The following is a 27,753-nucleotide window of genomic DNA, read 5'->3' as shown; positions in this document are numbered from 1 at the left end:
GCGAGCTGAGAAATGACACTCGGACCAGAAGCTGCCCGGGATGGTAGCTACTCCTTTATTATAAATCATGCCGGTATTTTGCGCCTTCTTCTCAGAGTTAGTATTTTAAACAATTTTTGTTATAATATATTTATATAAAATCGTGAAAACAACGCCTCCCCCCCGGAGTAAGCGTCGGAATGGAACATTCCACCAGGAAGGAAGACAATTAATACCCACGCGCCAGCCTATCAGGAGCCAGCCAGCACCCGAGAGGCTGTGATTGGCTGGTGAGTGGATGATGCTGTAGCAGGTATATTAATAGCTAGAGACACTGGGGCAAGGGAGGAGAGAGATGTTCGTCGTTCCTGCACCGGACAGGCGGTCTGCAAATGGAACAGACCCCCGGGCTTGGGCCTTGTGTTGCTTCGTTATGATGGGATTTAAAAAAAAAAAAATCCATGTTCTTTCCACATTGGAAACTCAGGTCCTGTCTAGCCCTGTTTTTCCTGGAAGACGCTGTGGAGAGCTGGGGAAAATCACAAGATGATGACACCACACTTAGCAAGGCAGCGGAACCTGAATTTTGACAGGAGACAGCTCTGCTTTCCACGGCTAAGGCCCCAGGCCCCAGAAGGCAGGGCCCTGGACTGGGATTCAGGAGACCCAGGTTCAATTCCTGGCTTTACGGGTGACCTTGGGTAAATCACTTCCTCCTTGTGTTTCCTCTTCCAACCTTTCTCTGTCCTGTCTATTTAGATTGGAAGCTCGTCTGTCTCTTATTATGTACACGTACAGCACCTGGCACCACGAGGCCTTGACTTCAGCTGGGGTTTCTAGGTACACCCCTGTGATACAAATAATAATAAAAGGCTTCAGAAAACCCATGTTTTTAACACCCTTCCCCTCCCAATTCATCCGGTGTCACTTCCTTGGGGACGATCAGTATCCGACCGCTTCTCCAGTCATCCACAGAGTCTTCCAGGGGAGACAAGGCTTGAACGAACCAAACAATCCCGCCCCTCCCACCCCAGCAGTCTTGCCTCATCCATCATAAAGAAGCCCAAAGGCACAAGCCAAGGGTTGTCCTTGGCAGGTTGATGCTCCACACAGCTAAAATCTTTCTCCTCTTCTTGCTCTCCTGGTTTTCCCCGGGCTCCCGCTGGCATAGGGCAGGACGGACTGCTCCATTCACTCAGTCCCCCTCCCCGGCCCGAGGCCTGCTTCCCAGCGCCATGGCAGCCATGGAGCACGCTCGGTTTCCCAGAGGCAGACAGCGATGCCCTTCAGGAGACCTGGCACGGAGCAAGGCGAGAGCAGGACCAGAGCATGCTGATTGGCTGTCGAGGACCACCCTGCCCTCCCCAGTGTGGCGGGCAGGGCTGTTGGCACCATCTGGAGGCTGTTGGCTGGTGCCCGCAGGACCCAGCTGTGCTACTAAATAAATAACAAATGTCAGAATTTCAAGTAATGTCCTTGTTGCCACACTCTCCCCAGCTCTGCTCTCTCCCGGCACGGTGACCGGCTCCGTTGTGGCTACAGAGATCTCCCCGCTCCTCCCGTGCTTTGTGCTGCCGGTCTCCGGAGTGGCACACGCGTTGGCAGTGGTTTAACTGAGGCTCCCGCCACGGGGGTTCTTGTGGGGTTGGGGTCGGGGGGTGAGGGGGTGTCGCCGGCTCCCACCAGAAGCACGACCAGTGTTTGGGTTGAATCCTTTGGAGAGTCCCGGGGGTGGAGGGGAACGGCACGGCACGGCACGGCTCGGCTGCCCTCCGGCATTGCTTTCGCCTTCCAGTTTTCCTACAGGGGTCGCCTTGCTCCTTTAATGCCCCTGGCACGTTTTACAGCACATCTGTCGGAAGTAGGTCCGGCTGCAGAACTTGAACTTCAACACCAGGGGGCAGTAGGCGACCTTGTTCACATCCTTGCATTCTGCAGGGAGCCCAGAGGGAAAGGGATTAGAGACCCAGCTGTGCACTGGGGGCGGGGGCGCTAGTCTACATAAGCAGGGTAGAGAATGGGCGCCGAGCAGGCCCCCCCCCCGAGCGGAACTCCCCCAAACTCTGGGAAAGTGTTGTTGCTCAGGGCCCAGTCTCCATGGACTGGCTGCCAAGGAGCAAGTGGGGTGAACCCCACACAAGGGCAATGAACCAAGCTTGGGATGGGGAATCTTACAGGGAGATCGAGGCCTCTTTTCCCAGGGGTCCCACAGTGCTGGGCAGGCTCACCCGGACAAAGTACATGCAGGAGCCACTTCACCCCGCCCCCCATGAGGGCTGACCCAGAGGGGAGAGCGCCCCTTACTGAGACCCACAGCTCCGTGCAGGGAGATTGGGGTCAGCACAGACCCAGAGGGGAGATTTCGAACCCGGCTGTTAGCAACGGACAGGATTTAGATTTGAAGCTCTCTCTCCTGCATCGGCGTGGCCTGGCCGGTACCTTCGGGGCTCTCGGTAGGTCCTGATTTGCACCTCGCTTCACACTGCTGCATGCCCGCAGGCTTCAGGCTCTCCCCGCAGTCGCCAGACGGCTGCCCCATGTGGGTCAAGCACTGGACGGAGCGCCTCTGCTGGCCGAGGCCGCACTGGGCGGAGCACTGTGGGAGGACGGGGGACAGGGCAGAGTCAGACCTGCCCTGCGGTGCACCGCTAATGGGGAGGGGGCTGGGCCTGGCTTCTCCCAGGGCTGCAGCCCGGCCACTGTGTTTAACCCAACCCTTGAGGGCTGCAGATTGCTGTTTCCAGCTGGCTACAGGGATTTCTATGCACCGAGCGGATCAATGCAGTCCAGCTGCCTTTATAGGCTTGATCCAAGCCTACTGGCCCTCCCCCTGCACACCCCTAAATAGCTGTTATGTTGGAGAGTCCAACCCTCCACCCCTACACTGCCCTGAACTACAGAGCCCAGTTCTTGGTACATTTACTAATCCAGCCGTCCACCCATCAGTAACTGAGGCACTGCCTAGTCCACGGAGACAGAGGCGGCCTGCCTGTGCCCGAGTGGAGGGAAGATCCATCAGCTCAGTTTCCCTGGCTGGACATCCCTTAGTGGTTGATAGCAGAGGGCTTCAAAGGCTGGACTCCTGGGCTCTCGGGGAAGGGGCTGGGATGCTAAGGGGGTGGGGACAACAGCCATGCCCAGGTAAATAAGGGCCCCTTTTGGGAAGGAAAGAGGAACAGACTTAAGGGCACCTCTCCCCTTTATCTGCCCGGCTCCCACCTGGCCACGGCTTGCGGGCTCCTTGTCTCACTTCTCCCCATTGCAGGCAAGAAGCAGGGGCTGAAACTTCAGGGCTGAGTAGGAAGAAGGTGCCTGGCTGACTCCAGGAGGGGGCCTGGCGGCTGGGACACAAGGCAGCCTGATCGCTCCACCTACCCCGGGGAAGGGGGACAGGGAGAAGGAGCCCCAAAGGTGGCAAAGCAGCAGCTCTGAGCTCGCAAAGGGAGGCGTTTCATTTGCCCAGTGGGCTAGTCAGCACAGGGACCCCAGGGACCAGGCAAGAGATAAGGCCTGAGCAGCTGGAGGAGGGCAGAGCGCGGGGCTCAACTGAGAGGCGTCCCAGGGGCACACGCAGCAAACCCCCGCCAGCCAAGCAGGGACTCCAGCCAGGCCTAGGCAAAACTGGCCCAGACGACCAGGAGCCACCGCCCGCCACCGTGCTGGTGACCACTGGAAGCAGAGCGCTCCCTGGCATGCAGCCGGGTGTCTGTCTGCGGACTCCAAGGGCACGTCTACATGGCTGCTAAATTGCCGTGCAGACGTTGGGCTCAGGCTGGAGCCTGGGCTCTGGGACTCCATGAGGGGGGCGGGTCTCAGCCTGGATGCCAGCCAGACCCAACGTCTCGTCGCTGATATCATGGGAGATCACCTGGGTTCCCCACCCCAAGGCCACTGAGTGGGCTGGGAACTCCTGGGACTGTGGCAGGAGATCATTCAGTACCTCTCCCCATTCGCCAGTCACCCACCGCGGGGGCGGGCAGCGTCGCAGGTTGCACCTCATGCTGGTCGGGGGCTTGGTGTTCTCAGGGCACTGCGAGGTTGCCAGGGTCGTGCTGTGGTCGCCGCTTTTGCAAAGCACAATGCGGTGGCGGAAACCAGGCCCACAGCTTGGGGTGCACTGCAAAGAGGAGACCCATGAAACTTGCGGTGCCCTGCAAAGGGCAGGCTCAGCTTTAGGGGGCACAGGAAAAAAAAGTTTTAAGAGTAGCAACCGTGTTAGTCTGTATCTGCAAAAAGGAAAGGAGGACCTGTGGCACCTTATAAGAGACTAACAAATTTATCTGAGCATAAGCTTTCGTGAGCTACAGCTCACTTCATGCATCCGATGAAGTGAGCTGTAGCTCACAAAAGCTTATGCTCAAATAAATTTGTTAGTCTCTAAGATGCCACAAGTACTCCTTTTGTTTTTGAGGAAAGAAAAGATATACTGATCTCAGGGCGCATGGAGAATCTCCCCATTCCCTCTCCACCCAAGGGCGTGCAAGGTAAAGGTCTGAGCAACAGCAGGCCCCATGCCCTTTGTCACCCACACATTTCAGCCTGCCAATGCCTAAGTGAAGAAGACACCATGCCAAAAAGATAATACTGAGTCCCGCCACGAGTGCAGGGGACCGGACTAGATGACCTCTCGAGGTCCCTTCCAGTTCTAGGATCCTAAGATCCCAACTCCGGGAGGCAAATATGGGTCATGCAGGAAACTTACAAAGGCCGTGGGATCCCTTCCCTTAGCACAGCTGAGTTTGTGAGCTCAAGGCACTCCCATCCTGCTCAGCACTCCCGACCATGTACACCCCAGGCTCACACATGACATTACACAGAGCAGTATCTGGTCCACTAACAGTCAAGTATTAGCATCTTCGTGGCCTTGGGCTGTGCCACTGGGCCACTGCCCATCACGCTGGCCAATACGGCCTATTGTTTCCTTGCGCTCCCCCATCTGTCTGTGCCCCAGGGGTGTCGCTTGTCTATTTAGAATGGAAGCTCTCTGGGGCAGAGACTGTCCTTCCATTGTTTGTCCAGCGCCTAGCCCAGGGGGGTCCTGGGCCATGACTGGGGCTGCTAGGAGCTACAGTAATACAAAAATAAAATAATGAATAAATGACACTTTCTTTAAATTAGGTGCCAACCAGGACCTTGTTTCGAATGGGGGGGTCTCTTCGACCAGAGTTTCTAAAGCGATGGCTCAGTACCTTTGGATTTCCCCTTCTTGAGGCAAGCCACAAAGCCAGCAAGCTTTATCCCTCCTGGCTGCTTCGGCATTCCGGGCTGAGATGCCAAACTCATTTCACTTGTGGTCAGAGGCTAGGGACGTACTGACCCTCCGCGCTACCTTAGCTCTCAGAAGTTTGTGGTAACACTAGGCTAGACATGTCAGCTAATGAAGCCCTAGGCTTGGCCCTCCCAGCTCAGAGGATGGCAAAACTTAGAACTGGAAAAGGTACCGAGAAGCACAACCAAAATGATCCAGGGCATGGAACAGCTTCCGTATGAGGAGAGATTCAAAAGACGGGAACCGTTCAGTTTTGAAGAGAGACGACTAAAGGGGGCGATAGGCTGGAGGTCTATGAAATCAAGACTGGGGTGGAGAAAGTGAATAGCGAAGTGTTATTTACTCCTTATCAGACCTAAGGCTGCGAGTCCATCATGGATTTCGTGACTTTCCGTCACGTCTGCAGCGGCCGGTGCTGGCTCAGGGGCTGCGTGAGCCGGGCAGCTCCTGGGCCAGCAGCAGCAGTTGGGTGTGTGGGAGGGGGCTCAGGGCTAGGGGTCGGGCGGTGCAGGGGGTGCTTACCTCGGGGTTCCCCGGCTCCCACTGGCATGGCCCTGCAGGTCCTCCTGGGTGGAGGGGCCAGGGGGCTCCTCGTGCTGCCCGCGCCTGCAGGCCCCGCCCCTGCTGCTCCCAATGGCTGCAGTTCCCAGCCAATGGGAGCTGCGCAGCTGGCGCTTGTGGCGGGAGCAGCGAGCAGAGCCCCCTGGCCCCTGCGCTGCCTACGAGCTGCAGGGACACGCGGATTGGGTGGGGAGCCCCTGCCAGCCCGGCCAACCCTCCCGCTCCCAGCACCAGGGGGGGGTCCTGGGCTGCGCGCCACTGCCCGCTCCCCCCAGCGGGATCCTGGGTCACCTCTCCCAGCACCAGCGGTGCCCCCGGAGCACCCCTCCGGAGCACCCACGGCTCCCGCCCAAGTTTTAGTCAGGGGTATATAGTACAAGTCATGGACAGGTCACGGGCCGTGAATTTTTGTTTACTGCCCGTGACCTGTCCATGACTTTTACTAAAATACCCTTGTCTAAAACGTAGCCTTATTCATAACACAAGAACTAGGGGCTCACCCAATAAAATGAATAGGCAGCAGGTTTAAAACAAACAAAAGGAACCAAATCAGAGGGGTAGTCGGAAGTATTTCTTCACACAATGCACAGTCAACTTGTGGAACTCGTTGCCAGGGAATGTTGCAAAGGCCAACATTATAACGGGGTCCAAAAAAAGAACTAGGTAGGTCCTGTTAGGATATAGATATTCAGGCCTGTCTGTAAAGGCCTATACTCTAAGAATTTAGGTGTATTCTTATCACTTGGCTAGTGATAGAGATATAAAAGAAAGAATCAAAACCACTGTCTGCCAGTGTAAGGGCCTTCTCTTACTGTGACAGTTTGTGGCCCTATGCTTAGGCTCAGGCCTTTGGCTAAGCAGCAGAGGCAGCCATAAGCTGGGAAGCGAACGGTCACATCCTCGCATTCCAAACTAGTCACATTGAAATAAGGTGCTATTGGGCTGTTAGGCACTATCAGGACAGGATTGTATTCCTATCACCTCCAGAGAAAGGGAAGTGCCTAGAAAATGTAAAAGGAAACTTAGTTTGATAGCATCCTGTCTGGCAAGAACTCACTTATCAATAGCTGGGATGTGAAATCCTCACTTCTGTATTGTTTTGTCATTATAGTTCCCACTTTGCTGTTGTTTGTCTGTATAATCTCTGTCTGGTTCTGTGATTGTTCCTGTCTGCTGTATAATTAATTTTGCTGGGTGTAAACTAATTGAGGTGGTGGGATATAATTGGTTACATAATCATGTTACAATATGTTAGGATTGGTTAGTTAAATTTCAGGAAAATGATTGGTTAAGGTATAGCTAAGCAGAACTCAAGTTTTACTATATAATCTGTAGTCAATGAGGAAGTGACGGGGGTGTGGGTGGGGGTGGGCATGTGGGTGTGTGAGATGGGAACAGGGAATGGGGGTAAGAAAATTGGAATCATGTTTTGCTAAAGGGGGAAATGGGAACAGGGAATGGGGGTAAGGAAGTTGGAATCATGTTTGGCTAAGGGCAGGAATGGGAACAGGGACACAGGTGTAAGGCTTTGTGGTGTCAGAGCTGGGAAGGAGGATACTAAGGAAGGAAACTGGAATCATGCTTGCTGGAAGTTCACCCCAATAAACATCGAATTGTTTGCACCTTTGGACTTCGGGTATTGTTGCTCTCTGTTCATGCGAGAAGGACCAGGGAAGTAAGTGGGTGAAGGAATAAGCCCCCTAACAGGTCCATCAATGACTATTAGCCAAGCTGGTCAGGGATGTAACTCCAGGCTCTGCGTGTCCCTAGCCTCTGACTGCCAGAAGCTGGGAGTGGATGACAGGGGATGGATCACTCAATAATTGCCCTCTTCCGTTCATTTCCCCTGACACACTTGGCATTGGCCACTATTGGAACACAAGATACTGGGCAAGATGGACCATTGATCTGACCCACTCTGGCCGTTCTTAGGACCTGATGCAGCCCAAGTGCTCAGCATGGGGCAGACACTGTGAAGTCACCCAGGTTCCCACCCAGTGGCAAAGCCTCGTTAGGTCCCACCTAGTCCATCTCCTTGGTAAGTGCAGGACTGTGCCCTGCATGGGGCAGTACCCCTCCCTCAATGGCACTGTAGGCCCTGGACAGCCTTAATGAATGGAGCCGTAATGAATGGAGAAGAGCAGGGCCCAAGCTATAAGGAGCCAGGGGATTCTGAGAGCCTGTGCGATGGGCCTTACCTCTGACCAGTCCAGAGCAGCCCATTCTGGGGGGCACGTTTGATTGTTGCACGGCTCGTGCATCTTGGGCCTGGGTTGGGCACAGGAGCCATCGTCCAGGATTTTCTCCTCTGTGGCAGCGATTTTCCTGCGGCAGACGACGCTGCGGGTGTGGATGCCCTCGTTGCAGCTCCGGCTGCATTCGGACCAGTTCCCGATCACCCAGCTGGGCAAAGAGACAAGCGTTGGCAGCTAGGAGCAAAGCTTGACCCTGGGCAGCCGTTGTCTGAGCCCAGCACTAGGAGCCAGCAACCCTCCGTGAGCAGGCCTCCGAGCCTGGGGTGACAGACTTGGCTAGCTCGGCTCGTGCTAGCCCTCTGAAAACAGCTGTGTAGACAGTGCCTTGAGGTTGTGGCTTGGGCTAGAGCTCGGGTCCTGAAGCTACACAGCTATTTATACAAGTCCTGCTACCCTTAGGCTGTCTGCACCCTCTGGGCTAAGAGGCTGGCTCCCACAGGCTGAGTACACATACCCCGAGTCCTCCCCGGCCTTGCACGGACTGGCTTTGCACCGGTCATTTAATCTCTGCACGTACAGCGGGGACAATGACACCAACTTGCGGGGCTGGGTCTGTGCATGTTTCTAAGGAGACGCACAGAGAAGATGCTAATATTGCGGGGAGAGGGGCACATGGTGGGGAGAGGGGGTACAATGACTCTTGGAGAAATTCCGCTTTACCGATGAACCTTCTGGCCAGCAGACCCCCCACACTCGATGAACCCATCCCCTGCACTAGTCTAGTGGATAAGGGCCCCGGACAGGGACTGGGGTTCTAGTCCTGGCTCTGCCACTGACCTTGGGCAAGTCACTGCCGCTCTGTGCCTCAGTTTCCCCCGCTGTATCATAGAATCATAGAATATGAGGGTTGGAAGGGACCCCAGAAGGTCATCTAGTCCAACCCCCTGCTCAAAGCAGGACCAATTCCCAGTTAAATCATCCCAGCCAGGGCTTTGTCAAGCCTGACCTTAAAAACCTCTAAGGAAGGAGATTCCACCACCTCCCTAGGTAACGCATTCCACTGTTTCACCACCCTCATAGTGAAAAAGTTTTTCCTAATATCCAGTCTAAACCTCCCCCCCTGCAACTTGAAAACTGTAAAATGGGGACAGTGCTATTGTCCTCCTTTGTGAAGCACTTTGAGGTGAAAAGCTCTGGATATTATTATTAGTGAGAGAGTGGAAAGATAACATAATACCACACCCTTGCCATCCTCTGACACCTTTCCTCTGGGGAGCCCAGTGGTGCCACACAGGCTTTAGTGCCTTGCCGAGTATGATCATCACCCCCAGAGGCTGGATTGACTCCACCCAGGAGCCTGGGGCCATGTCTGGAACGGAACCACAAGGATCATCCTTTCTCCCAGAGGGAAGAGAGACGGGAGAAACTGATTCGGGGGAAGAAAAAAGATGGGAGAACCTGCTTCGCTGATTCAGGGAGAGAGCAGGCATTACATCCATTCTCCACCTCGATCCAGCCCTGCTTCTCCAGCCGAGAACCCCGCCAGTAGTTCCCCAGCCCAGCCGCCCCATGATCCCCAACAGCAGACACCGTTCCCAGACCGGTGACCGCACTCACGTGGGCGGACATGGCTCAGTGTTGCATGGCCTCTCCTTCTCCGGTAATTTGGTTTCAGGGCTACAGAAATGGTTGAAGACTGTGGAGCTGTCGGCCTGTTTCTTGCATATGACGGTCTGGACTTGGCTGCCTGCGGGAGACCGGGGGGAAGGGAAAGGAAAGAGAGGAATAGCTCTGGCCTGGTTCCAGAGTTTAGGATGCACCACCCAGCTGCTCACTCTGGGACTACAGGGGGGCACAACCACTTGTCACTCCAGAGACAAGGATGCCCTTAAGTTTCTATTTAAAGCCAAGTTTTCCATCATCTCTAAAATCTACAACACCTGACAGGTTGGGCTGAAAACTGGTAGGTCGGGTCAGGGCCCAGGGCAAAGTTTGTCGAGAAAATTTGAGGGCATTTGATCAAGGGGTTCGTGCACCCAGAAAAAAAACAACCTGGTTTTGAAAGTCTTGTAACCCTTTTTTGAGGAGGATTAGGGGGGTCTATCCTGCAATCCCCTTGCTGAGGACTGCTGCCCCGTGCAAAACCAAGGCCCCTAACATCAAAGTTGAAAGATCACTCAGCCTTGGTTTTGAAAGTGCCTCTGTCTTCTTCTGAATATTTGCTCAGACCTCGCAGCCAGGTTCTGCCAGACACCCCACAGAAACCACGGCTTCAGCCCAAAGGATTCTGGGAAGCATCTGTCTGAGGCAGACCAGTTCACAGATGCAGAGATTTAAAGGCCAGAGGGGACCATTAGTCCAACCTCCAGCCTAACACACGTCTTTGAATTTCAAGTGTATCATTTCAACCCAGTGACCTTTATCAGCCACTCTTGGGGTCCAGCCAAAGAACAACGTCCAGGACATGTGACAAGACCTGTTGTCCATGCAGCTTTGTTGACTGACACTGAGTTGCAAGCGGCTGAGTGTGAGGTCCTGGTCTGAGAGCCCCATTAGACCAATATGGCTCCCAAAGCAAGTCCCCATGCGTGGCATCTTGTGCCTGGGAGTCAAGGGAGTTGCAGACACTACACTGCTGCCAAAGTACAGTCAAACCTCTCACCCCCTGCACAGATAGCTGAGCATTTGGTCCATGGGGTGTAGTGCCAGGAGTACTGGGTCAAGGAGCCTCGGGTGATGGGCGCGTTGAACTTGTACTGAATCCCCGGCAGCTCTGCCCGCACGAGAACCTGTGGAGAAAGGGGCGGTCAGTGCACTGGGGCCAACGCGCCACCAGAGCCGAGCGTGGGCCCATCGCGTGGTGTGTCCCAGGACCCCCACCAGTCTCTCCAAGCTCTGCTGGGCTTCCCTTGCCTTCCCAGCTCTGAAACCACCAGGAGTCGATATCCATCGACTCTGGCCACGGTGCAGCGGGGCAGCATGGAGGCGTGAAGCCAGTGTGCTCAGCAGAGCAGTGATCAGGAGGGACCACGGATCCGGGGCAGCCAAAACCCGCTTTCTTTCCAAAGCCTGGCTCTGTGGTGTAATGGGCCCTCTGCTCCAGGGCAGGGATCTGAGAAGAATTTGGCCCCTATGACGCCAGTGTCCCTGTATCCCGGATTAGCGCTAATTGTGATGCATGTGTCAGGAATGGGGATAATCGATTGGGATGGGTTAGCCGTGGCCAGGCAGGCAGGGCCAGGGGGACGGAAAGGGCCATTACCAACCATGACAATGAGAGTGGCATTGGTAGGTCCTAAGGCCTCCAGCGATTCGGGGTCATCCTGAGATCTCCTGTAGTGGAATGTCGTCCCGGCGACATCAAAGTGCCTGGGCGGGTCGATGGAGAGCTTCCCGTTGATGAAATACTCGTCGTTCTCCCCTTTCAGCGCTGGAAGGACAGGCAAGGCGAGGGTCCTCAGTGCGGAGGGGACTGCCAGCTATTTCCCAGCCTGCACTGCCTCCCGCAACCGAGTTAATGGGTAAAGCTAGGAGGCTATGGAGTCTCTTTGAAAGCAGCTCTGCCATGGGAATCACGGGGCCTGGCTTCTAATACACCCCACACCATAGTATCAGGGCACTGGGATTTCCTCCACCCCCCGTGACACCATAACAATGCTTAGCCTGCCATCCAGTGCTTTCCAGCCATTGCTCTTCATCCACTGTTACAGCCGGGGAAGTACCATTGTCCCCATTTTATAGATCGAGACACTGAGGTGCACGCAAATTAAGTGACTTGGTCAAGGCCAGGGACAGAGCTGGGACTAGCAGCCCAGTATCTGGATTCACAGTCTGTGCCCAAGCCACACTAAAGATGCCATAGTGGGACAGGGCTTAACCAGCCAGCTTGGTGGCACCGGGATAGTAACCAGGGCACCAGACTAGCACATGGCAGTTCATACCCCGGCAGCGTAAAACAGTGGCCACAGGCTATACGCAGAGGCCCCAGCACAGCTGGGACCCCACTCGAGATCTTCCAGGCCCGAAATGCAGCTTCTAGACCCTGTGCTAAAGGAATACCCCGTGGGCGGTGAGCGAGTGGGCGGGACTACAGCTGGCTATTGTAGTCGCCGAAGTCGGTCACTAAAGGGAGACATGATCTCTCTCTCACACACCCACACTCAGCCCGTGTGTTACACGAAGGTTCACGGGTAAGTTTGTAATGGTTGCACTGTTGTTGTTGTTAATGTGCTCTTTCCCATGATGCTTTGGGGCAGGGTGGATGGTCCCGCGTTGGTGAGAAATGCGGGGGAGACTCGTTCCCCTCCAGGCTGGAAATCGCACGAGCACTGCCCGGACAGGCACCGCAGCTGCAGGGGACTCCACGGTCCTGTGCTGGCCGCAGGGAGAGATGCTGGCTGTTACCCCGGGAACAGAGGCAGGTTTGGGTAGTGCCTTTCCACAGGTATGATGGGCTCACAAGTGTCCCAGCCAGGCAGGCCCCATTAGAGGAGGGCGTAAAATCCCAGCCTGCACCTTAGCCAGGAACATCCTCGGTGACGTGTATGCACCAGTAAATCATTCCTGATGGACTGGAAAGACTAGGGGAGCCCCGGTCTGTCCGACACCAGGGCAGGCTCTGCTCCGGGACGCTGCTCCCCTGGAACCGGCACAAGGGAGCCGGCCCGAGGGGTCCTTTACCCGGTCCGGCACCAGCGCGGGCCCTGTTGGCAAATGCTGCTCCCCCCAGAACTGCAGGGAAACCCCAGCTTAAGGGAGCTCCCTCCCATGGGACCTCAGTGCAGGCTCTGGAATCTGCCATGGTTTAAGCTCACCTGGCAGGTGACCTGCCAGGGGATGTTTACATTCCCCTCCCTTCCTCTCCCCTCGCTGTAATGGCTGCCGATCGCTTGAGAAAATCAACAGGCCAGAGTCTGGCTGGAAAGCCGAGCCTGAGCAAAACGCGAGACGGTCTCATTTTGAACCCCCAGTTGAACATGCTGGCTCCAAGGGAAGTGCCAAGGAGCCGGGGCGTGGGGTTTGTGTGGGGTTACATTGCTGACCAGAGGTGGAGCTGCAGCGAGATAGGGGGCATCTACACCACACACAAACACACCACCGGCCCCGAAACAGCTCCCCCATCATGCTTTGCAAACCTCACCAGGCACCAGGCTTTGCCAGCAGATGCCACCCCTGGGGAGGGGGAAAAGCTTTTCTCAGTGGTTAGCTACCGAGTGTTGAGAATACTTCACCCAACTGTTCCCTCAGGCTGGCACCTAAAACCCTCCCAGCTCCCCCTCCAGAGGAGATCTGCCAGGCAGGTCTTGTCCACACAGCACCCACAGAGAAGCGTGCCTTGGCACTGAACAGGTGTCTGACTGGGATTTCATTGGCTCTCCATCGTGACTCTCCCTGACCACCAGCGTCACCCCTGAGCTGCAGACCCTGATGTTTTCTCACCCAGATAGTTGAGAGAGAGGTTCAGCTCCCGGATATCAATGTGCACCGAGCCCTTGGGGATCCAGATCACCTCCCTGTAACCTGGAAGACAACCCCAGGGCGTGGGGTTAGCAGGGCAACCAAGCCATGCTGGGATTGGAGAGACTGTGTGGGATTGCCTGGGTAGGAGGAGACCACCTGAGCCCAGTGCAGGGAAATCAAGTCAAGGACCCCAGAATAGCCCAGAGGCATATCGGCACCCCAGGGCAGGGAGCCCATGGGCATATCCAACCCCCACCTCGGGGAGCCCATGGGTGTATCTGACGACTCCCACCCCACCCCGGGGACCCAATGGCTGTATCTGACCCCCATATCCCTGGGAGCCCACGGGTGTACCCGACATCCCCCACCCCGGAGAGCCCACAGGCGTACCCGACCCCCTCAACCCCACCCCAGGGAGCCCATGGGTGTATCCGACCTCCCCATCTCCTGAGATAGAGGCATTGAACCAGAAGGAAACGAGGGGTGGGTAAATCAAGCCTTGTTGTGTCCCAGCTGGGCCGGACGCTCCTTACCCCCCTCAGGCAGGGACTGGTTGAAAATGCCTTCGATGGTCTCGCAGGTACTCCCGTCTCCCCCACACACGCGGCACTTGTCCTCCTTCAAGTCAGAGCCAAGGACGCGGTCACAGCCCACGTGCTGGAGGGACAAAGCAGGGGGGATTATGCGCCTGCAGGGGGTGCTGGCCTCCAACTGACCAGACCTCCAGATGGCCATTCTGGTGTCACGTGGGGGGGTTCAGACATCCCCTTTGCCTCCCTTTTACTCCTGCCCCCTACCCCTCCCAGCTGTGGGGGCTCAGCACGGCTCCCCTGTCTTTCTGCCACCCCTGGGGGCTGGCAAGAGAAAGGGGTGTGAGCATGGGGCCCAAGGACGAAATCCGCCTCTCCCCATCCGCACCCCGAGTGCCCTGGGTGAAGGGCTGAGCATGTGTGTGTGGGATGCCGTGATGGAATCCACCCTCCTTACCGGGGGGAGGATTCAGCGCGTCCTCTCCACAATCTGCTTGGAGGCTCCTGGCACATGGAGCTTCGGGAGCTCCCTCTCCATGCCAGGCCATTTGGGTATGAGGGGTGCCCCCTTTTCCCGTGCACAGCCCTGCCACTTCGTGAAGGAAATGCCCCAGATCTCTCTGGCAACGGCCAAAGCTGTCCCTGATATCTGGAGGGCTTGGCTCTGCAGCACCTGGCTGGAAATCTCATGAGGAGAGGCTCCATGGTCCTTCTGTCCTCCAGCCAGGCTGGGTCCTTCACCCTTGCTGGGTCCTGGACCTCCTGCTGCAGGCGCAGGGTCAGGCCAGCGTGTCTCCGGGCCCTGATGCTGAACGCTCATTGGCTGGAGGCGGAACGTGCAGCTGCCCCGAGGGAGGAGGACGAGGAGGAAGGCGACATTTTCAAAGGGAGGAAGGAAGGGACGCCCTGTGCTTGTAATTAGCAGCCCCTGTGTGACAGGCTGATTCCTGCCGGGCTTCCACCGCACTCTGGGGTCCTTCACAACACAGGCCCCAGCAGCTGGAAGGGGCAGGCTGGGCCTACCTCCAACTTCCCAGAGACTCCTGCTTATGTAGCCATGTCCTCTCAGACCCAGGAGGGACTCTCAGGCTCCGCCAGGTCCCGCATACCTTCTCCAGAGCTCTGAGGGCTTTGTCTGTCTTCTTCTCAGGGCAATGCACAGCTACCTTCATGGCCACCCACTCACCCACTCACGTGGGGGAAGCCTCAGGCCCTGAGCCTGTCACACAGTAATGCTAAGCACCCACAGTGCACTCCCAGACAGGGCACGCCAGGACTATAGCCCGCGCTCCACAGATGGGGAAACTGAGGCACGAGAGGTGGGCTGACTTGCTCCAGGTCACAAAGAGTCAGCAGCAGAGCTGAGTCCATGAGACCCCAGGCAAGTGGGAGAGTAGCTGGCTCTGCTCTTTAACTGCTGTGCCGTGAGGGGGCAGCTGAACTCCCCACCGACAGCCAAGGCACATGAGAAGGGCCCGCAGAGCACAGGAGAGGGGCTGAGTGCCTGCAGGGAAGCCCCCGCCTCATCCCAGCTCCCGCCCCAGCACCCCCTGACCTCGGCAAGTACCTTGCACTCCCCATTGACACAGATGTCATTGGAGTCCTGCCGGCAGGGCGTCCCGTCCACCACGGCCGCTGCCCGCTCCGTGTAGAAGTTGAAGCCCTCAGCCAGGCAGTTGAGAGAACAGGATTTCACACCCCCTGCAAGAGAAAGGGAGGTGGTGCCGCCTACTCCAGCACAGCGACGGCCAGAGGAGAAATGGCTAGGGCCCTCCGAAATTCACGGTCCACTTTGGTCAACGTCGTGGTCATAGGGCTTTTAAAATTGTAAATTTCACGATTTCAGCTATTTAAATCTGAAATTTCAGTGTTGTCATTGTTGGGGTCCTGACCCAAAAGGGAGTTGGGGGGGGTGTTGCAAGGTTATTGTAGGGGGGGCTGCAGTACTGCTACCCTTCCTTCTGCGCTGCTGCCTTCAGAGCCGGGCGGCTGGAGAGCGGCGGCTGCTGGCTGGGATCCCCGCTCTGAAGGCAGATCTGCTGCCAGCAGCACCGCAGAAGTCAGGATGGCCCTGGTACGGTCTCGCCACCCTGACTTCTGCCCTGCTCCCTGCAGAGCTGGGCGCCCGGCAAACCACTGCTGCTCTCTGGCCGCCCAGCTCTGAAGGCAGCGCAGAAGTCAGGGTGGCAATACCGCCCCCCCCCCCCCGCAAAATAACCTTGTGATCCCCTTGCAACTCCCTGTTGGGTCCGGACCCCCAATTTGAGAGACGCTGGTTTCCCCTGTGAAGTCTGTATAGTATAGGGTAAAAGGACACAATAGACCAGATTTCACAGTTCGTGACGCATTTTTCATGTGCGTGAATTTGGTCAGACCCTAGTGATAGAGCTTCCCCACCCAGCCAGCTTCCCCCTGCTCTCCTGACGCCCTCCACTCTGTGCCTGGCCTAGGCTGCTCCGAGGGGTCAGGAGGCCCCACTGCCAGGCAGCAAGTTCAGAGCAGCGTCAGGCCTGTCGCTAACTACCCTGTGGGGCTTCGGAGCAGAGACAGCCCCCCCCCCCACGCCTTCTGGGAGCAGCCACTCAGAGCCGTGCAGCCCTCCAGCCTGACAGGGTCTTCTTCCTCCGGGCTCATACCGCACTGAGCCCCAGCTCCCTGGGAGCCAGGACTCGCCCCTCCTCCCTTCAGAGTGCACATCTCTGTGACACAAGAGCACCCCCACTGCGTTGCTGTTTGTACTACGGCAGCGCCCTGAGCCCCCAGCCGAGCCTGAGCCCCATCGCCCTAGGTGCTGTACAGGCACTCAGCGAGAGACAGCCCCTGCCCCAAGGAGCCTGCAAGCTAAATAGAGCAGACAGTCCAAGGGTGGGAGGTGCAGAGACTTACCCAACCTCCCACAGCCCGGCATACGCAGAGCCAGGAATAGCCCAACCTAGCTCTCATGGAAGTCACTGGCAAAGCTCCTACGGGCCAGCGAAGGGAGCAGGACCGGGCCTGAAGCAGATACTGTAGCGTGTGTCATTTGACAAGATCTCAGCCTTCAGAGAGCAGCTGAGCATCTGCCGGTGACTGGAAGACTGTACCCTGTCTCCTACCAACTATGGTGTGTTATGATTTCACCTGCACCGTCTTCCGCAGCACTGGTACTAAGCAGGGCAGCGGCAGGAGATCTGAGGGATTTTTCCTGAGATTCAGTTCTGGAAGAAATTGCAGCAGAAGAACTTTCATCCAGCGAACAAATTCTGAGCCAAGTGGCAAGGTTAGACCAGATGGACTGGCAGAACCCAGGACTGGCTGGACCAGTGGCCTCACTCCTCTGGTAGGGCCCAGAGCCAAGGCGCTCATCCAGACTCCAGGAGTGATCTGAAGCAGCCTGGCAGGAAGTGGGATATCAGTGAGAGGGACGAGCAGGTCCGATCTGTTTTGGAAGAAGGCTGCCTATGGGACTAGACTCATGGCAGAAGCAGATTCCTAGGGTCTGGGGACAAAAAGAAGAGGCTCAAAGTGGCTAGAAAACACACACACTCTCTCTCTCTCTCCCGACTGGACCTGTGCATTCAGGTGTTCACTCAGTACCGCAGTATCCTAAGGCAGGTCAGCAACATGTAGGAGACTCAGGGGAAGAGGCATCCCCCAGGGCTGGGACACAGGCAGTTTCCTCCTTGCGGTACCGGCGATGCTCAGGAGACAGTAGCTCAGAACCACCTAGCTGAGTGAGAACCCCAGCAACTGAAATCTGCAAGTTGTTACTGAAGATCAAAGGGGCAGATGGAGGGAAGAGGCAGCCCAGCTGCTTGTCTGGGAGCCTGCAAGTTCAGTGAAAGCAGATGGAGGGGGAAGGAAGAGGGAAGTTACATGGGGGGCCGTTAGAGGGGAGTTCAGCTAGCTCCGGGCAAAGCCGTTGAAAATGATGCCTGGGCTAGGCACTTGGTGAAGGGGGTTGCATTATCCCGGACTCTCTGAGAGCCAAGGACTATCATCTACCGAAACTCTTTCCCTTTGACCTCCCCTCTATCCTTGAAGGATGCTGGACTGACAGTGCTACAATCAAATCACAGGCCAGGGACAACATGGGCAGGAGCCATACAAGCTTCTCCTTCAGGCTCACCACAATGTGCCTCGACGCTGGCTTGGGGGATCCTTTTTAAAGGAGAGCGACTCCACAGCACATTCAATCCTCAGCTTCCTGTCTGAGCTCACCAGGAGTGGCAATCGACTCTGTCACACCGACCCCCATCCGCTGGGCACTCCACTGAGGCCACCAATTCATTTCACAGAGGCCACCAGGCAGCCGACAGCTGGGCAAGGCCTTTAGGTGGGCTCTACCCTTGGGTGGATTTGAACTTGTGACTGGAAGGTCAGAGGCTCAGTGTCCCACCCTCTAGCCCTTGAGACAGCTGGGCCTCTGCCGCTAGTTTAGTTCTCTTGGCCACAGCATCCCAAAGCTCCTGTGTCCGAGAGTTCCTTCCCCGAGAGCCATTACCGTACGAGACAAGTCTGCATGCTGTTACTCGACGTATTTTAGTGCCAGCAGGTGGTGGCTTCCCACGAGGATAGGGTCTAGTGATTTGGGCTAGTTCAAGGGCTAAGTGCCTGCCCAGACCATGGCCACAGGAGCACCTTTGACTGGCCTTTACTGAATGTATTTGATACCCTTGTCTTACTCTTCTCACTTCCAGACAAAACCACCCCAGCCCTTGCAGCCTCTCCTCCGCTGGAACCTCATTATCCCCTCCTCCCCCCGGAAAGCAGCTAAATCATGACACAGCCTTGCTTCCTCCCCCTTCCCTGTCTCCTTCTCCATTTCAGCAGCTGTGGGGTCCTCTCGCTCTTTCCTAGAATACTCTCTGATTGCCGCTGTCCTATGCCCAGCCTTCAGTGGCCCAAACACCTAGCCGCAACTGGCCCACGGCGGAATCATCACGGGCTCAAAAAAGCAGCCAAGACAGAAAATGGGAATGAAAAATGTAATACAACGAAGAGGAAAAAAAGGGATCAGGGATTGGTGGCGTGAAGGCCAAATTTCTTCCTTTGCCTCAAGTGCCCTGGCTTTGTTGCAGCACCTACTTGAACGGTGCAGGGCGTAAGAACTCGGGAGCGAGAGGGAAAAGCTGGCAGGTGTGGATCCAGCTCTGGGGGGAGGCTCTGGAGTTTCCTCCTGGCCTTCTCCACATTACAGCCCAGGAGGGTGGTTTTTTTCTTTCGCTTAAATCCTTCAGAATTCAACCTTCTTTCCAAGGGAAATCAGCAACTAGAAAAAGCGAGCGAGCGAGTCCTCGAGCTGAGGCCAGCAGAGTCTGGCTCCTAGCAGGTCAATCAGGGGTAAACTCCCTTTAGGCTCAGCTGCCGATGGAACACCAGCATCCTGTGTCATGTCTTGGCGGTGGCTATGTGCAAAGGGAGCCCAGCCAGCAGGCAGGCAATCTGGCCGAGCAGGCTAGTCCGCTCAGGTGACTATAAAATCCCAGGCCTCCCGGCCTTCTGCTAAATGTGCCTAGCTTATTAATTTTATCTGAGGGGAAAGTAAAACTGGAAACCGTTCATTTTGATCTACTGGGTTGTAACCGGTTAGGCAAATTGACAACCCATTTGCCCAGCTCAATGGGCAAGATGCCCCAGTAGAAGGGAGCAAGCCAGCTTGGGCTACTGCATGGGAGATCTGCTCACTGGGGTGAATTATCCAGGATAAAATGGAACAGAAGCTCCTACAGTGGGTGTCTATGCCCTTTCCCTGGCTGCTTGTACCAGCTACCCTGCATGGTTATATGCAAATACCAAGCAGCTAGTGTCAAGTTGTGCCATCCCGAGAGGTTTGTCTTGTAGATAAGGGCAGCGGACTAGGAGTCAAGAGAGCTGGGTGCTATTCCCAGCTCTGCTGCTAACCTATTGTGGGCAAGTCATTGCCTATATCTGTCTCCACTCCTGCCCTTGGCCTGTCCTGTCTGTTTAGACAGTGAGCTCCTTGGGGCAGGGGCTGTCTCTCACTCTGTGTCTGTGTGGCACCTGGCACACGGGGCCCTGATTTAATTGGAAACCATTGTCACACACAGAACATTTCACCACGGGACCACGATGCCTCCCCGTGGCTATGATGCATCCCCCTTTATGCCTCACGCCCTGGGCCATCCTACGGTTCCCTACGGCTTGGGTTCCGGTGTGGAGGGGTTGGGGGGTGGAGTGGCGGGCAAAAGAGCTGATCTATTGAGAGGAAGCACATCTCGGGGGGCCTCCCACAGACTGCTCCCTGCCAAAGCTCAGGATGGCCCAGGGTCTGAGAAATCGCCCTGTGAGCAGAGGATGGTTTATTGGCATCTTCCCCTGGCCAGCTGTTTGGCGGGGGATTTGAGAAAGGCTTGCAGCTGGGAGAGCTTTTGTTAAAAAAAAAAAAGGTTTTAAGTGCAAGGAAATTGAGAGAGAAACCTTCTCCCACACGGTTCTCTGCCTCGCTCACTCAGGGCCTCATCCAGAGCCCACTGAGGTCCCCGACAGTCTTTCCGCTGACCCCAACGAGCTTTGGATCAGCCCCTAAGCACGCCGCTTGGCGAAGGCTTCCCAAGCTGTATTTGTCCAAGGAAGCTCATGGCAAGCAGGCTGCGCTCCTGCGAATCGGTGGCAGCACCGGCCGGTATCCCGGCGCAGCCTCCAAGAGAAATAAACAAACAGGCCACGAAGCAAAGCCGCTCGGCTCCTTTCTAAGCCAGAAAACAGGGAGCTCGTTGCAGCCTTCTTGCTATTGGCATTAGCCGCGGGCATCCTGATCACCCCCCTTCAGACAGGGATGGTCCCTCCTAGACCACTCTGCCCCAGCACGGGCCACGGAGCACAAAGACTCGTCCCTTCTCCCGCAATGACTGTTTATGGTGTTGCAGCATCGGTAGCTCCGGTTTCGGTTCGTGCCGTGCAGACACAAGGCAGAAGAGCTCGCCGTCCATCGGGGCACAAACAAGCCACTGCTAAATGGGAAACGGCTCTGCGGCTGGGACCCGATCTGGATCTCCCCGGCAGCGGTGTAAAGCCTGGTGGCGGAGTTACTTCGGATTGGCGGATCCGATTCTGGTGGTGGTTCATGTATTTGGTTCCTCAGTGGAGGGAAGATTTAAAGAAAAGAAAGCATGTGAGCTGCTGTGCAAATGAACTGATCCCCAATGGTTAATTGCGGGCTGCCGCCAGGCTACATTCTGCTGTGATCACGTAAACAGCAGGGCCAAGCCACAATTGTATTTGGCGGGGGGAACGACTAAGCGATGCAAGAAGAGGTGCCAGCTAGGAAGTAGGCGGCAATGGCCCAGCCTGGTTCTGGGGGGTGCTGCGCTGCTCTCTAGATACCATCATCCAGCTGAGAGGTGAAATGGAATTTCATGGTACTTGGCGAGCCTTAATCCTGGTGTCCTGGCCAAATTCCAACTTGGGTTATTGCAATGGGCCAAATTCTCCCCTGGCTGACGTGCTGGGCCATGCCACTGCGGCAAACTCTGCATTAACTTTCACCAGTTGAACCAGCGACAGGAGTCACTAAGGGCAGAGTTAGCCTTCAGACTCCAAGGGGATCACAAGGGCAGGCAGTGCCAGACTTGTCCCATTCTGTTTAACTGATTCGCACCCACTGCTTCCCTGGGCTCCTGTGACACTCCTCACTTCCTGTCCCAATTCTGAGGAGTGCTGGCTCACTCCACGCCCCTTGCCTTTCCATGGGGGGTCAAAGGATCTCTGTCTATCCCTTACACACCTCACAGGGACGCTATGGGGCTTTCTCAGTCTTTGCAAAGGGTTTGGAGATCCTCCGATGACAATGCAAATTAACGAAATAACAGCGATACTGAGAACCGACTGGGCATAGCCGCGTGGAACAAAGCGGCTGGAGTGGCTGGACTGCACGGGGCCGATTAGCGCTTTGCCGTCTCTGTCTTCCGTGCTTCGTCCCGACCTGCCTGACTCCCGCTGGTGGCTGGCCGTGGCTTTCACCAGCACTCTTCAGAGAGGTGGCTTTCACCACCCTGTGTGTAAAAGCAGGTACTGCCCAGGGATGGGGGCAGGGGAACCCGAGCGGCTGCGACTTGTCGCTGCTGCTCTCCGGGGTTTCCGATGCTGCGGTTTCTCTTTCCCTCAGCACTGGATGCTGTGGAGTAGCTGAGCTGGCTCAGCAGGGCTCCCAGGCCATTCAGTAAGGAATGGAGGAGTGACTTCTGCCCCTGGTGTGGGTGTGTGTGTGTGTGTGGGGGGAGTGGCCCAGTTCCACATTCTTAAAGTCCATTCTGGGGGGGCCTTTGCGAACATGCTCAGTGGGAGAACAGACAGAGACCAAATCGGTGACCCCAGGGGCCTTGCTGACAGCTTGCTGGGAATCTAACTGGCTTGCGAATTTCAGAAAGACATTTCTAAACAGCAAAATTCAAACCCAGTCCTGAATTCTCCCCACGTTCAAGGGGGTTTGGATCCAGCTCATCCCCAACTAAAGGCACTTCACTGTATTACCTGCCATATTTGTTTGCACTTGCATCTTTCTGGCTGGATCAATCGAAATGGCTCGTGGGCTGCACTGACCAGCAGGGAAGTTTTGCTGATGATCAGCTTTCTCCTGACTGCAGGGGCAGGGGCTGGTCATACTGTAGGGTCCTGTGATGCTCCTTTAGGGATCGGGGCATGCTTTGGGCTTCCCCCATGTGGAAGCTGAGGGCCAGATTTTCAGAAGCATTCAGTATCTGGCAGCTCCCATTGTTCTCAGTGGAAGGGACAGGGAGGGGGAATTGTTCGCAGGGGTCAGTGCCGGGTGATGGGCTCTTTTGAAAACCTGGCCCTGGCTCTGACTCCAGCTGAAGTGACCATGCCCTGAGAAGAGGGACACTGCCATGTCTACCAGGAGTAACGCTGCTGCTCATTGCGAGCGGCACGGCCACGTCACGTGGCCTGCGCTTGTCTGAGAAGCCACTGACTGCGGGATTCATCTGGGGCCTTGCAAAGTGGCCCTGCTCTGAAAGGTGACTCTGGAAAATGGCACAATGGGATCAGGCTCCATGCTAAGATTGCTCAGTTTATGAGAATGGGGTGGTGGTTGGGGGGGTCGCCTTTCTGTGCCGTGTGGTTCACCTGCTGGGATCATCTGGGTGCATTTCATCTAATCAGTTCCTTGCCATTTCAAAGTCAGTGGGCTCTTTGATCTCTCCTGCTCTCTGCCTGTGGCATAGACTCCAGTCACCTGAGGACTGAAATAGCTTAGTTTAACTAAGGCCGTTGGGTTTAATACAGGGGTGAACATTAATGGCTTGTGTTATACAGGAAGTCGGATCTAATGGGTCCTTCTGGCCGTCAACTCTATGATATGGGTTATTGGTTGTTGTTTTTTACCTACCAACACTACAAATTCAACTGGGCTCTGAGATTCAAGTGGGACTCTTTACTTCTCATACATCCTGGCCAGGAATAAAGGTCTACTAGCCTGAATCCTGCCTTCCTTAATTATTACTATGTATTAATTTAAAGAAAAGTGCTAGGCCCTTTCCAAACCCAGAGAATCAGTCCCTGTGCCAAAGGGCATCCATACCTAAAAGCCAAAGATAGATGAAAGAGGCCAGGGGATGCAACATACAAACAAAGGGCCTGATTCTGCTCCCTCCTACAGCAGCGTAAACCAGTTCCACTGAAGTTAATAGGGTTACACGGGAGTAAAAGTGTATAAACAAGAGAAGAATCAGGCCCAAGGATGGCAGATCTTTTGTTACCCTATTGTCTTCAAATTTGGCCCTCTCTTACTAGGCAACCTTTCAACTTCATTGCAATTGCTTGGGGTTAAGTGAGATCAGAATTTGGCCCTGCATCTCGAATGGAGGTAACCACTTGTGTTGGCCATGCTGAGCCAGGAGAGAATCCAGCTCACTCTCTCCCAGCCGAGTTGGCTCTGCAGGGCGAATAGGGTTGAAAGCTTCTTTGTGCTGAGCAGCCCTGGCTCTGAATATACCCAAGGGGTGGGTTTGCTGTGTAAGAAGGAGCCACTTTCCCCCACTCCTTTTTCGGGGCAGAACCATGCTGGTTTGTTGGCTTTCTAGGTGTTATTCTGCACCAGCTCATAGGCAGCTGGGAAACCAAAAAGACTGATGGGACAGAAGCTCCTGAGCAACAAAGGATCATGGGTAAATGGTGTGAAAATTCCATATTTTGAAAACTAGGCTGATCCACAAAACATTCATCAGGAACACCAAGATGTGTGTTCTTCGACTTTGGTCCGGTCCATCCAAAGTCAATAAGAAAGAACAGCCATGGGTGCTTGCATTTACCCACAATGCTTTGCCGCAGAGGACGTGTTTTGTTCCCGTCCCCCCCTTACCTCCCCCAGGAAGGAATTAAAGTGCATAATAGCTTATGATGAGCAATCTCTCCTGTTTTCAGCAGACCCCGCTTCCCCACCCCGACCCCATGAGCTGCTCCCCGCTCCCTTGGCTCTGACATTTGCCAAGAGCCAAATGAATAACTAAGTGAATAAAACAAAATAAACAAACAATTAAAGCCACATTCCAAGAGGTATCTGCTGACTGTTAAACTTGGACAGGCTGAGCTCAGTGCTTCTCACTGGGTCTGTGTATCCTGCACTCCCAGGGTCTGGGTTCCAGGACTGTTATAAATCACCACCAGGAAAACACGCCATACCGGCCCCATGCAACACCCAACCTCAATTCGCCAGTGACCCGGCAGCTGGCGCCAGGCTTCCAGCTGACTGCTCCTACCCTCCCTGGGAACCGGCTCCCTCCCCCAGCTGAGCCACAGGGATGCTCTGTGCCTTTAAACCTTGCTAATAAAGACAAGGGTTGGCCCTAAGCAGGATCTTGCCCAGCACAGGGCCTCCCTCCCTCCCTGTCCCACGCAATGGCAGCCATGTTGGCGAAAAGGTGGCATCCCGGTGCAATCACACGCGGGACATCTTGATGACCCTTGCTGGGGGAGCCGGCCAAGATCTGAGAGCCGAAGCTGGTTACCTCAGACAGGAGCCTATCTGAGGGAGCTAGTGGAAGGGGGAACAAGGAGCCAGAGGCACTTGGAGCTGGCTTTACCAGGTGCTGGGTACCAGATTTCCCTGCAGGGTGAGGCAGCAGCTCCCAGAGGGTCTATCCCAAGATGGCACCAGCTGAACGAGCAGAGAGAACTATGGGAACTCAGAAGAGACTCCAGGACGGAGCAGAGTATGTCCCAAGGGTGGAACTGATGCCTGGGAGAGAGAAGGGGACCGAATCCCTCTCCTGTCCAGCAGCCAGACAGGAGGGAGCACACCCCAGACCAGCTGGGCGGCAGAAAAGGAGAGAGAGAAGAGCATAATCCCTGACGGATCCTTGGAAGCTCTGAGGGAAAAATATCAGATGCAAATGGAGGCACCTGGACAGGCCACTCGGCCTCCTATATCTGGGAATGTTGAGTCTGCCTCTTATTCGCTCAAAACAACAACATGGCAGATGGGATTGCCTGAGACAACCTCTTCCTCCTCCAGACAGACACGTAGCAGGCTCCCCTCTGGGGTCGCACCATGGTCTTCAGCAGACTTGCTCCCACTCCCAAAGGACACCCAGCATCACTCCCTCTGAGCTACCCTGATCCCTGGGGAGTTGGCCGGCCAGGCACCATTGCTGGCAGGGTCACCTCAAACCAGCCACTGGTATTCTCATGCGCAAAGCAAGTTGCGATAGTCCGGCTAGCGCCACCATCCCCACTGAACTCTGGGGCCTTCATACGGGGCCCAGTCAGCATTTGCCTCTCAGTCCTCAGTTTCCCTTTCTTGCACTTTGGTGGTCGGGAGTGTCCTCTAATAATACTGACAACAGTCACCATTCAACATGCTCTCTGTCATTGTAAACTAGACAGCATTATCACAATGGACACAGTACTGCCTGGCTATTCCCAAGGTAGATGGAATACCTTGGTAATATCTAGCCAGTAGCTGGGACAGTAGGTTCGGATTTGGGGTACCTAGGTTGTATTCCCACCTCTGCTGGCATGACCATAGGCAAATCGCTTCCCTTCTGCGTGCCTTGCTTTCCCCATCTGTGCAATGGAGCTAATGACACTGACTTGTCTTTGCAAAGAGCTTTCAGGTTTGTGCATGAACAGGGTGCATAAGAGCAAAGTATTGTTATTATTAGTTATCATCACAGCCAAAAGCAAAACCAGGATGTTTTTAAAGAGCGACAACTCCCCAGTGCTTTGCAGACATTAACTTATGATGTCTCGTGTCCTCCTCAGAGGAAGAGGAGTTTTATCGTCTTATTTTTCAGATGGGGAAACTGAGGCAAGGAGCAGGGCAGCACCTTACTCAAGGTCACAGAAGAAATCAGAGTCAGAGGTAGACTGGAATGCAACCAGCCAATAGTTCACTGCACCAAGCCCCGTAGTCAGACACTAGGCCACGCCTATCTCTCAGCTGGCACGGAGCAAGAGGTCCAAGCAAGTATTTCAACTGCATTTTCCACTGTGAAATCCCTCGGGGGCATTGTCTGACTTATTGCTTTGCCATTTTATTACATTTTTATTGATCCATTCCCTGCAGCCACAGCACATCTGTTCCTGATGCAGGGTCCCCCCAGGGAGGTAAGCTTATTTACACAGCTGCAAAGGAGTTCCCCAGTCAAGTTCATTAAGTACATGAAGGAGACGCACTGTTCTTTCTCGTTATTAAAAGATTTCTGCCACACAGATCTCCCCCTACCTCCTCCCTTTTAGCCAGTCACTTCTACAAGACCCGTTAGAACTGACTGAAGAGACGAGGGGGGCACTGCTAGCCACCAGCTATCTCAGAGGGTAGACTCCGCTCTCTTCCCTAGTTGGGCTGGACACAGTCTAAAATGCCAGGTGGTGAAACGTGAAATCTGTGCGTGTGAGTGAGCCTAGTGCATTATGGGAAGAGCTGGGCAAACATTTCCCAGTGAATAGTTTATTTGCTGAAAATTACAACTTCAGGTCAACCGAAATGGTCCACCAATTTCGGTCGAATAATTTAGGCCAGAAAAAAACCCAAGGGGTGGGTGGGTGGAATTCTGAAGTAGTCCAACCGTTTCAATATTTTTCAATATAAAATGGGTCAACTTTTCATTGAGGAACAACATCTCATTTGGAAATTAAGCTAAATTTCTCTAAACAACTCCCCAGAGGGTAGAAACGTACCCATAAATGGAATGTTTTGTTTTTTCATTCGACCCCAAACAAAATTTGTCTGGTTTTACATTCTGACAAGAAACACTGAAAAACTCATTTCATTTGACTCAAAAATACCCTGCCTCCCCCGCCCCGGCACCAATTGTCCATCTAGCCCTAATTATGGGAGGATTTCCCTTTCCCTCTATGCCCATCAAGTGTTGGCCACGGCCAGAGGCTGGGTAGTGAACTAAAGTGAGCAGTCAATACGCAACTCCTGGTTTTATGTCTCTGGTCTTCTTGTTTATACCACTCAGAGATTAAGGAACAATCGGATCCAAAGAAATAAACTAAACAGCCCCTATCCTTTTGGATTTTTGTCTGCATAGCTAGGAATTTAAAAAGCAACTGCATAGAGTAACACGAACAAGAGCAGGAGAACTGCTAGGTAGTGTCATCATGCCAGTTTCTGGAGGAGAACAATACTTCCATCAGCGAAGTGTGTTTCCACTTGTCACGCAAGAGTCACTCTAAATGTGGATGCAGACAGCTTTTAAAAAGGGACTGGGATGCCACAGGAACGGGGGACCCCTGGAAAGACACATTTGACGAAATGTGCGAATCTGCAAATTTGATGAGTTTGCACATCCCT

The 27,753-nt window shown here is 54.9% G+C and overlaps 1 protein-coding gene across 2 annotated transcripts in view; it reads right to left on the bottom strand.

Annotated features, from left to right (window-relative positions):
- Positions 1-35: 35 nt before the first annotated feature.
- Positions 36-27,753, bottom strand: part of ADAMTS10 (ADAM metallopeptidase with thrombospondin type 1 motif 10) — a 103,120-nt gene continuing 75,402 nt past the window's right edge. For both annotated transcript variants that reach the window (XM_084614748.1, XM_084614749.1), the window contains 10 exons: positions 15,562-15,695; positions 13,998-14,121; positions 13,444-13,524; positions 11,271-11,434; positions 10,667-10,793; positions 9,622-9,751; positions 8,008-8,212; positions 3,920-4,096; positions 2,419-2,575; positions 36-1,911 (listed from right to left, as the gene is read on the bottom strand). In XM_084614748.1, coding sequence (XP_084470874.1) covers positions 1,802-1,911; positions 2,419-2,575; positions 3,920-4,096; positions 8,008-8,212; positions 9,622-9,751; positions 10,667-10,793; positions 11,271-11,434; positions 13,444-13,524; positions 13,998-14,121; positions 15,562-15,695 — 1,409 coding nt within the window. In that variant the 3' untranslated portion in view covers positions 36-1,801. The remainder of the gene's footprint in view (positions 1,912-2,418; positions 2,576-3,919; positions 4,097-8,007; positions 8,213-9,621; positions 9,752-10,666; positions 10,794-11,270; positions 11,435-13,443; positions 13,525-13,997; positions 14,122-15,561; positions 15,696-27,753) is intronic.

The sequence above is a fragment of the Lepidochelys olivacea genome (assembly GCF_965140295.1).
Source record: "Lepidochelys olivacea isolate rLepOli2 genome assembly, chromosome: 25".
Classification (NCBI taxonomy): domain Eukaryota; kingdom Metazoa; phylum Chordata; order Testudines; family Cheloniidae; genus Lepidochelys; species Lepidochelys olivacea.
The sequence above is the reverse complement of the archived record's forward strand: the minus strand, read 5'-3'. Positions and strand labels throughout refer to the sequence as shown.